This window comes from Cariama cristata, unplaced genomic scaffold, assembly GCF_000690535.1.
Source record: "Cariama cristata isolate BGI_N322 unplaced genomic scaffold, ASM69053v1 scaffold16865, whole genome shotgun sequence".
NCBI lineage: Eukaryota > Metazoa > Chordata > Aves > Cariamiformes > Cariamidae > Cariama > Cariama cristata.
The window spans coordinates 28,458-39,164 of record NW_009619385.1 but is presented as its reverse complement, the minus strand read 5'-3'; the positions used below and the strand labels follow the sequence as shown (position 1 = coordinate 39,164).

General features: G+C 50.9%; 1 protein-coding gene across 1 annotated transcript in view; it reads right to left on the bottom strand.

Annotated features, from left to right (window-relative positions):
• Positions 1 to 10,707, bottom strand: part of LOC104162510 (multiple epidermal growth factor-like domains protein 6) — a gene marked incomplete at both ends in the record, with an annotated part of 37,719 nt that overhangs the window by 8,445 nt on the left and 18,567 nt on the right. The window contains 13 exon segments of the mRNA XM_009701248.1: positions 180 to 308; positions 1,093 to 1,221; positions 1,767 to 1,895; positions 2,511 to 2,639; positions 3,319 to 3,450; positions 3,848 to 3,976; positions 4,283 to 4,414; positions 5,322 to 5,447; positions 7,960 to 8,094; positions 8,434 to 8,491; positions 8,494 to 8,579; positions 8,747 to 8,875; positions 10,696 to 10,698. Of these exon segments, the coding sequence (XP_009699550.1) occupies positions 180 to 308; positions 1,093 to 1,221; positions 1,767 to 1,895; positions 2,511 to 2,639; positions 3,319 to 3,450; positions 3,848 to 3,976; positions 4,283 to 4,414; positions 5,322 to 5,447; positions 7,960 to 8,094; positions 8,434 to 8,491; positions 8,494 to 8,579; positions 8,747 to 8,875; positions 10,696 to 10,698 (1,446 nt within the window).

The following is a 10,707-nucleotide window of genomic DNA, read 5'->3' as shown; positions in this document are numbered from 1 at the left end:
CCCACCCTGACCCCCACGTCGCCGAACGCGCCCGGGGAAGGACCCCCAGCCCTTGCTCATGGGCGTGCACCACCAGCACCGTGCACGTCACCCCCAGCCCTCAGCGGAAAACAAGCCCGAAACAGGACAAGTTTGTGCCGGAGCCCATTTCTCAGGGCTGGGGACGCACCGTTACTCACCCAGCTCACAGGCCAGCCCCGTCCACCCCTCGGGGCAAGCACAGAGCCCTGTGACGGGGTCACACGTGCCACCGTTTTGGCAGAGGCAGCGCTGGCGGCAGCTCTTCCCATAGAAACCCACCGGGCACGCTGCGGGAAAAACCAGGCCAAACATCCCAGTCAGAAAACAGCTGCGAAGGCAAACATCATGCCTTTGGTAGCCTGCCTGGATGACCTGATATAAAATGAAATCATTATTGCTTGCATGAGAAAAACCAATGACACCCTGAGGCTGTTTAGCTGCCCGCATAAAGACATTTGGTACTTTAACTTGCGCAGGTAAGAGGCAGTGATGACACAGGGCACTGGGTGCCTGATCTCTTTAGAGCTTGCTTAGCTCTGGTGGTGGCAAATACACAAAAGTAAAAAGGCTGGGTGAGTTCAGCAGCCAGGAGAGACGCCCAGGTGGTAGCCAACGCCTTCGGTCCTGAGCTGCAGAACATCCTCCTCTCCTAGACCCAGACAGTGCCAGTGCTTGGCAGAGACAAAAAGCCATTTAACCACATGAATAATTGTTCTCATGTGCACAGTTTCACTGAGCTGTGCCTAAAGGCATCGCTGACTTGGTGTCTGAATGCTCAGTGTGGTGGACGATCGAGCTGTTACTCTACGTGCTGCTATGAAACTGCAGGTCAGTGCAATTTCTGGTGCTCTTGGAGAAGGAAACCTCTCGGCTTCGCTCTTTGTGAATGAATCGGGAAGCACAGCTAATTAGACTCTTAGTTGCAGGCTGGCCTTGCTATCCTCCTGTCTCAGCTTTTTGTAGTTGCTACTCCAGTGAAAATTCCAACCACCCTGAGAAACAGCATCTTTAACGGCTGCTGGCAGAGGAAGCAGACAGTCTGGGTTAGGAAGCAGCCACCAGGTCTGTTACCTTGCTGGCACGTGGGTCCCGTCCACCCGGCTCCGCAGAGACATCGGCCACTGACGTGGTCGCAGGTAGCGTTATTGAAACAGTTGCACGTCTGGCTGCAGTTCTCGCCGTACCTGTTCTCCTGGCATGCTTCACGGGAGCAGAAGCAGGCAGAACTGTTAGGCAGCAGGTATGAATTGCATCGTCATTGCCAGACTCCTGCTAACCATCCCAAATGCACTTGTCTGGGAGAGGAACCAAGACTGGTGCGTGGCTGCTTTGGACATCTGTGTAAGCTGTTTTTTTATGGTGCTGTGGGCTAATAACAGCTGTATTCTACCGGTGGCTGACAACCAAACATGGACACTGTTGTTACTGTCAATGTTACACCATTTTATCTATTTGGAAACTTTTGCTGGATGCCCAAGCCCTTGTTACATTCAACAATGCACTCAGTCACACCGCCCCCCCACCCCCAGACGCTCTCCAAAACTAAAAACTTCTCTGCCACACAAAATTAACTTCCACACAGAGAAAAATCACACGTGGGGAACAGACACCAAAAACTCCGGGTTCTACGACCTAGCAGACAAGAGACAGTTGGGGGTCCCACATGTCTCGTGGAGGGATGCTCCCGCCTGGCTCCATCCTGTCCCCGCCGCAGAGGGTGGGTGCCAGGCTGCAGTGACACCTACCCTGGGCACAGCGGGGACCGGCCCAGCCGGGGGGACAGTGGCACTGGCCTGTTGCGTGGTCACAGTGCGCACCATTCAGGCAGTCACAGGCTTGCCGGCACTCCAGTCCATAAAATCCATCAGGACAGGCTGTGGAAAACAAAAGGTACATCCCTACAAAATGCCTATACAGAGAGCTGGAAATCTCCCAGCGGAGAAGCGATGCCTCTTGGTGGCCGTTTTTGCCAATATAGTGCTGCACCAGTGTGACAGCCACCTGCTCATGGCTCTCCCCCTGCCAGGGCAGCAGAATATTGGATACCTGTCCATTATAGACACTCACGGTACAGGACAAAGATGCGGTGCATCAGAAGAGCAATGGCATTAGGCTTCTGACCACCAAGAGACCGAGCAGGCTGGTGAGGGACCCAGAACCCCGCACCCAGGGACCCCTTAGGAGAGGCCGCTCCAAGCCCCTGTGTGCAATGTGTGTACACACGTGGGCGACCAAGGCAGCTCTGCATTTATTCCTTGTTTACATTTTGTTAGTCTTTTTTTTTTTTCCCCTAGACCTTTTCCCTTCAGAATTAAAACCAGAGACTTAGCAGCTTCTGGACGCGCAGTTTTCCCAGGCACCATCCCGAGAGATTCTCTTTGCTGTAACGGGACAGCAAAGTCAGACAAGAAGTGCAGACCCTGCCGGCAAGGAGACCGTGGTCCGTGGGAGCTGGTGACCACGCTGGGTCCCCGGGCACAGGTACTTACCGTGCTCACAGAAGGTTCCTCGCCAGCCCGGGCTGCAAGTACAGGCACCGCTGACGTGGTCACAGGCAGCCCCGTTGGCACACTGACACCGGTGCCGACAGCTCAGCCCAAACCATCCTTCCGGGCACTCTAGCAAGCAGAAGCAAATGAGATTGAGGAGCCTGTCCTTTCCTGGTGTCCCCAGGGAAGCTATTCTAAGGCAGGAACTCAGGGTCTGAATGGAAATAAAAGTATCTGGCAGCTGCTTTTTATAACGACCAGTGGGCTCTACCCTACCCCTTACCGATGTGTACCCGTGTTACCCAGCCACCCTCAGGACGGGACTGGACTGGCAATGTCACACACAGGGCACGGGGACTGAATTTCTGTCACTGAACCAAGAAGCACCAAGAACCAAATCTGCACTGCAGCTTCCTCCACTACCTTTACAGGGAGAAGGTCTTTACAGGGAAACGGTCTCAAGTTGTGCCAGGGGAGGTTCGGGCTGGATATTAGAAAGAACTTCTTCATTGTAAGAGTCGTTAGGCATTGGAACGGGCTCCCCAGGGAGGTGGTGGAGTCATCGTCCCTGGAGGTGTTCGAAAAACGTTTAGATGTGGTGCTTCAAGACATGGTTTAGTGGGCATGATGGCATTGGGTATATGGTTGGACTTGATGATCTTTGAGGTCTCTTCCAACCATAATGATTCTATGATTCTAAGGCAGAAGCCTCCTGGCCTGTCTGTCCGACGCCTTTTCCCTGGAAAACAAATCTGTATTGTTTGGCTGGGCTTAAAGGCGAGCAGGGCAGCCCGCTGGCAGCACTCACTCTTTTCGCAGTGGCCGCCCGTGTAGCCGGCTTCGCAGACACACTGCCCTGTCTCCGCGCTGCAGCTCCCGTCGCTGTTGCTGCAGTTGCAGGTGTGAGCACAGTCGGGACCCCAGCGCCCTGCGTCGCAGGCTGAAACACAGGAGGGGACGGACCCTTAATGGCCGGCACTCCACTTGCCCAGCTTCTCCGCTGAGCAAAGGCGTGGGCACAGCACTGCCTTCCCCTCGGGGTGTTATTTCCATTGATTACAACTGCTCGCTTGGGCAGAAGGACGAACGTGGCTGTAGGTCCTCAGAAAACCCGGTGGGACAGTGAGAGCGGGTGCTACATTTGCACATATTTGATGTGAACTGATTCTTGCAAGCAAGCCTGCTACAGAAAGGCAAGCGGCACTGGCAGGACAGAGTGGAAAAACCTAAAAGATTTGAGAGATTTTTCTGGCAGAGGCAAAGCACGAAGATGACAATGAAGCAAATGACAGTGCAGTCTTCTAGGAGCGATGGATAATAAGCAGGGGTTACAATACCTCGCTGGCAGTTGTACCCCGTCCAGCCAGGTGCGCAGCTGCACGTCCCCGTCACAGGATGGCAATGTCCATCGTTCCCACAGCTGCAGCTCAGCTGGCAGTCTGGGCCAAACCAGCCAGGCGGACACACTGCCAACGTAGACACGGACTAACTGCAGACGGCTGCTGTAAACACCGCAGCAAGGGCTTCCCTCCCGACAGACCCGACGGGGACCCCAGTGGGTTTCTGCAGAGCTGCCACCAGCACCAACGCTCCTCGCTCGAGTCTGGGTGCTCAGCTCTGGGCTGAATGGGACGAGGGGCTTAGGGTTTCACCTCCCTTTCTGCTAATGCAAAAGTTACCTGGAGCAGGTACTCCAGGTCAAGCTAAATAACCTCATTCCAGCTGGAGACAGCCATTCAGGCGGGAGGGACCCGACGGCAGACATCACTCACCATCCTGGCAGCGACGGCCGGTGTAGCCGGGGGGACACAGGCAGGCTCCCGTGGCGGGATCGCAGGTGGCGTTGTTCGTACACTCGGGACATATCTCCTGGCAGCCCTGTCCCCAGCGACCGTCAGGGCAAGCTGGAGTATGGGCAGAGAGAGACACACACAAGCATTGGGATCACAGCCGGGGTGTAAGAGGGAAACGGCGATTTTCTGGTGCACGGCAACGGGTTCATGTCCACGCTTCATGCAAAACGTGGACTTTTGTTTCGCAATGCGTGGCTACTAGCTAGGACAACGTTGCTTTGTTTGTTTTATAAACAGCGTGTGAGCCCTGGTAAGTGCTATTCTGGTCTCACTCCAGTACTTTCATGTCATTTTTGGATTCGCATCCACTTGTGGGGAGCTACAAGGGCTCCTTGCTAGGAAATGGTGTTGCTGGCAAAGGGTCTTCGCAGCTGCTGTCACACTATTGGACAGCATTCCCTTTGCAAAAGGCTAAGAACTGATAAAACTGGGGCAAGAAGCCTTGCTTAACTGCTCCTAAGCTGCTCCAGGGCCTGGAAAAATGTCAGGTCAAAATGTATGGTAAGCACTGTGCATGTGTGGTTTTATTGCTCAGTCAAACTATTAGGAGCAGGACATCTATATATGACTAATATCTTCCAGCTGCTGTAATATTGTATAACCATGTAAAATGTTTTAATTTAGGATTCGCAGTTTTCCAGTAGTTAAAGAGTAGTATGGTGAAGGCAATTAAAAATACACGTGAGTAAAGAAGGACTCCTTTCCTATGTTAAGGGCTGCAACAACTGAAAGTATCTTCATCTTTTTACTGCATATGTTTACTTGTACTTCACTCAGCTTTGACAACAGAGCCAAGCTAGCTGAGGCTATTGTTTAAGGCTTACCATCAAAAGCTGCATTTTTTCCTAATTTTCCATGAAGATGATTCTAATTGCACTAGATGTTTTTAAAACTAATTTTAGCAAAAGAAAAAGAACAGCTATACGCCTAGATCCCCATCCTCCTGTTGCCTCCTCACCTTGGCCGCAGTCATGTCCCGTCCAGCCCGGCAGGCAGAGGCACTGCCCCGTGGTCCGGTCGCAGGGTGCTCCCCGGCAGGAGCAGGACTGCCGGCAGCCCGCCCCAAACGTCCCCTCTGGACACTCTGCATCGAAAACAGCAGTGTGAAAACTCTTCCCTCCTGAGATGCTTTTCCCAAGAGTATATTACCGTCCAGACATCACACACTGAAGGAGGCTCCAGCTCTGTGAGGCAAAGCCCCGCTGTGAAAGGTTCCCATGACCCACGCTCATGGGCCTGGATGTGACCGCTCTGTTAGCCACACTAGTCACCTGTAACCTCTAGCATTTCACACCACTGCCTTGCTTTGTCTCTTTGAGAATCGCTTCTCTGTTGTTGCTTGGTCTTTCAACAAGCATTTCGTCATACAAGAGCGACTGATGACGCACCCGACAGCTGAGGTCTCTGATCTGTGAGCACGATTCTGCAAAATAACCCACTCCCTCGCCACTGCAGCCCTGCAGGGCTGTGCCCTGGGCCGTACTGCAGCACCGCTGCAGGCACCGACAGCAAGGCAAGTGGGTCAGGAAAGATGTGCTTTTGCCCTGCCTCCGAAACACACGTGCTCATGCCACGGGCAGGGATCCGAGACACCCTGCTCTCTCTGTGCTGGCGTGCAGAACACCGGGTTCACAGCCCCCAAACCCGTACCATCCCTTGACTTTTATAAGATGCTGTGAGGGCTTTTTATTGCCCTGGCTGAATGCCTCCGGAATCTGGAAGCCAGGCTTTTAAGGAGCAGCAAGGTTTGCAGCAGGTACATTGATGTAAAGCAATAAAGAAGGAGCATCCCCAACCGCAGGAGGAGTAAGCGCGTTTCCTTCCCTCTGCTCTGAATGCCAGGCTGGTACTGCTGATACCAGAAAGCTTGGTTTGCTCTTTGTACCCCGTGACACAATTTAGCAGCCAGATAATTACATGCAGACTGAGGGCCTCAGATCCAAAGATCCCTAAATCCTATTTGAGTCTCCTAGAACAGCTCCATCCTCGCAGTCTTTTTTGTTCACTGAAGCCAGTGTTTCATACGGCTTCAGCAGATGCAAACACACCAGCAATCACAAATCACGGAGGAAAAGCACACCAGCGCATAGATTTCAAGGGCCACAGTGGAGTTTTTGTTATTCCTCCTATTTGCTAATTGATGGCAGATGTTTGTCTTCACCCTTTAATAATTTCCAGATCCGAACAACAGCCAAGCGCCTACTATTTCTATACAAATATTTGTGTTATTTCCTGTGACTCCCCCCTACAGGCTTAAGCTCCTTTCTTATTCTTTTTAAAAATATCCCGACCGAAAGCACCCAGCCCACCGAGGCACCACGTGGCTCTGGAGGGCTGCCGGGACCCCTGCGAGGGAGCACGAGCCCTGCAAAAGCTGCTCGCATCGCTTCTCCTAATGTTACTTAGCTCTGTTAGCACTTGCTTGCATCAAAACTTCTTGTGACCATCTGCAGTTTTTGTTCTGATCACCAGATCAGTTGTAGTGTTATGCAAGATAATCATGTGCTAGCAGCTTAATTAGGTTAATAGTTATAACTTCGGGGTTGGGTGTGGATGTGGGTGCTTGGTTAAACATAAGTCAGTGCAGAAACTCCCAGGATGCTTGAATCAAAATTCAGATGCTGACCACAGCAAGACTCTTAATGCAGCGCGTCTTCTCTTAATGCAGTCTGTCTTCAAGTGAGGACTTCAGTTGTCCAATTTTTTGCATTTTCTGTTGGAGCCAACCGGTTGAAGTGTGATCCAGAAGGAGACAACCTCACAAGAGGAGGAGGTTCGCTTTTCAATCGTTGAACAGCTCTGAGGCTGGCAGAAGTAATTTTCCAAGAACTGTGTTCATGATTTGTAATCATCACCTCGTGCCAATGACTCACTGCCTTCAGGTTCACTCAAAACACCTTTGTTCGAAGAAAGTCAAGCGCTCTGACACCCCAGCTATCTCCCAGGATCTTGAAAAGCTGTGCCCTCAGAGCATGAGTATTACACCGCACGCACAGAGCTGTGCAGTTCAGTCACCATACTGTCAACTGGCCCTTTATGTGAAGAGCAGAAAACTGCTCTAGGAGGTGCCTACAGAGGCAGAAGTTTAAATCCTAATGTAAACGAAACATAAAATTTTCATTTCCACTTGCAGATCAAATACAGTTTCAATATGGAATAGAGAATGGAGCGGAAAATACGGTACCCTGCTGCTGGGCACTGATTGCCTGGACGTAAAAGGACACCAAGGGCAGGGAAAGATAACTAGGTATCTATCACCTTCATCTACAAAAGCAGAGCTGCCCAAGTGGCAGGATAAAGTGAGACCCTGTTCTCCTTTTCGGAATAAGACTCATTATGCATGAGAAATCCTGCTTGCCCACTTTAAAGAAATGGCAGCGTTTTACAAAGACCTGCAAATGGCAGCTCTTGCATCCTTTAAAGTCGTTCCAACTTTCCACTCCTTAGATCAACTGCAGTGGGCTAGGGGGTCTGAGAGAGCACAGGAGGAATTCTGGAACTCCTTTCATGCCATTTTGTGAAGAACAAGTTTGTAAGTGTGAGGAATCATGAGGTTACAGCACACTTAGAGTTGCCTGGCATGGCCCTGGCCTTACCTTGCTGGCAGCTCTCCCCATGGTACCCTCGGGGACACTCTGTCCAGCACTCCCCGGTGACATGGTCGCAGGACACTTCTGCAGAGCAGCTACATTTCTTCTTGCAGCCATCCCCGTAATAGCCAGGGTCACAGTCTGTTAGCAATCATAATTAAAAAGGAAGAACAGTCAGCATTACTTGTAGAGCGGGCAGCCGCAGCTCGCAGCGATGGGCCCTGACCAGCACCCTCCTGAGCTGGGCACTGTAGGCTGGATGAGGTCCACCATCCGCATTTACAGGACCTGCATGCTAACTTAACGCAAATGAGTCTGACAGCAAGTTTTGGTCTTAATCTAAACAACAAGAGTCAAGACAGTCTCAGGAGGGTGGAATGTAAGCTGAGCTTCCCCCCCCTACCCTGAAAATTAGCTAGGGGAAAAGAGGTTGTGGGAGGAGAAAGGGGGATGCTCCATGAACACTTCTTGGCAACTCACTCATCTCACAGCGCTTGCCGCGATAGCCAGGTTTGCATCGGCAGGGGCCGGCCCCCTTGCTTCCCTCTTGTCACAGTCCTGCGTGTTCTGCTGCACACAGCGGCATTCTTCGGAGCAGCCGGGGCCAAACGCCCACTTTGGGCAAACTGGATGCAGAAGAAAAGAGTTGGTCAGTGACCCGTGAGGCCGAATAATGCAGGGCAAGGGACAGAAACTTTGCCACCCAGTGCTGGCCCTTCCCAGGGATGGTATTTAGAAAGGCTGTAATCTGAGAATAATATATATCTCGTAAAAAAGATGAGGACAAGCATACCTAAATGGCAGTACCGTCCATATAAGCCAGGATCGCACAGACAGGCTCCGTAAATCCGATGGCAACGACCCCGGTTGGCACAGTTGCACTTTTTTCTGCATTGTTTCCCAAAAAATCCTTTAGGGCATCCTAGTGATAGAGAGACATTTTCTGGGAAGATGAGCCAATTTCAGACTGTCATTTTATTTCTGGCAGATGACAGGAAAAACAAAGCTATATGACATGAAAAATGAACTTGGGCAAAGGATGCAGTGAGCGTTGACAAGAAGGCTGACTTGTTTTCTGAGCAGGAGTGTGCTTGTGTCTCTATGCAATAAGGTAATGATAAAAGCGATCAGATTCCCTGTATTGGCTCAAAATCAGATTGGTTCAGCGGTCGGCACTCCTGTCCTCGCACGGGGTGTCAGGGGGCATTTCACTTGCTGCTGCTCTCCAACCATACGAGGTGCCTCGAGGGCACTCATCGGCTCTGCACCTCGCTTGAAACGGTAACAACGCTGGCCGTGCGAGAAATGTGCCCTGCAGGGCTCTGAGAAGTCAAGTTTTTCATACGTGAGAAAGTAATCCATGAGGCTGTTCCTATTGATAAACACCACTATTGAGGGATATGATATTCGCACTATTAAGGGAATAAATTTATCGTTCTTTCTCTGTTATGCTAGAGATCTTAATATTAGAAGCACATGGCAGACAGATTGTGTCAGCAGAAAGCTCTGGCCATCATCTGTCCAGGCAGCACGTGCCTTCTCCCGTACGGTAAGAACAGCAGACAGTTTAAGCAGAGGAAATGCCACCCTGGGACAACAGATCAGTTCTTCATTGTTTATTTTAATCTTACTTTCCTGTTTTTCCTCTGTACCCCTCAATCACCTCCTTCCTAACAGAAAGAAAAGGTTGGGGTATCTCTTGCATTCATTTACATTCTGCTTCGGTCTCCTCCTTTAGTAATAGTTCCCAGATGCTCCTAACCATTTGTCTGAAGTCATTTTGTCTGAATCTCTTACTGTCTCACTCCTTCTGCATTTTTTTAGATTATGTCCTCCAGATTTTAACTCTTTGGGAGTGAGAAACAAATACCAACAGCAACCGACACCTCCTTTGGGTACTTTGGATAACTACCCTTGTCACAACTTTTCAATGCTTTGGTTTTTCTTCAGCAGAATATATCTCCATGGTTCTGTAAATTTACCACTGGACGCCTGTTTTTGACATTCTTTTCTGTGTCTGCCACTGAATGTCCCGTGCAATATCGAAGACTGCCTGTGGTCATTACTGAGTAATGAATAGGGACTGCAAAGGTCTTCCAGTGCCAAGACAATGCATACTACCCGGAGCGCTGTTTTGTGGGGGAAGGATCCCCTTCCCCATCTTTTCCTTATTCAAATGACATTTTTCCACACAAGACTAGGTGACCCACCGAGTCAGATGGAGCAGGGATGTGTTAGAGCCACTCACACTAGGATGGGTCAAGAAAAGTGTTGAAAGATGCTTTCAGTGAAGAGCTACAAAGGGACCAGTGTAAGGCGTTCTGCCAGAACATTTTAAGGCTTCAGAGAAGCACAACTGGAACATCAAAGAGCGGCATCAGAGATGGCTGTAATAGCCACTTATCAGATTACAGCAAATGCTCTACTAATACGTTGAGAGAAACAGAAACAAGCTACCTCCGCAGTTCTGGGGAACACCCCTGGCAACTGGCAGCTCAGGAATATTGCTATTTCCTTACAGGAAAACGTTTTTGGGAGAAAAGAAAAGAAAACTGCAAGGGAGGTCCCAGTGTTTTCTCCTTGATTTCAGGGCCCCGCAGAGGTGCCGTCCTGCCTTTTCGCAGTGTGGCGAGACATCCCGCACCCCGCCAGGTCCCCGTGCCTTGCCGAGGGCTGCAGCGAGAAGGAAGGGGATCGCCCTCACTGCCGCGTGAAGCAGATGGTGGAGAGCCACAGGCTTACCGTCTTGGCAGA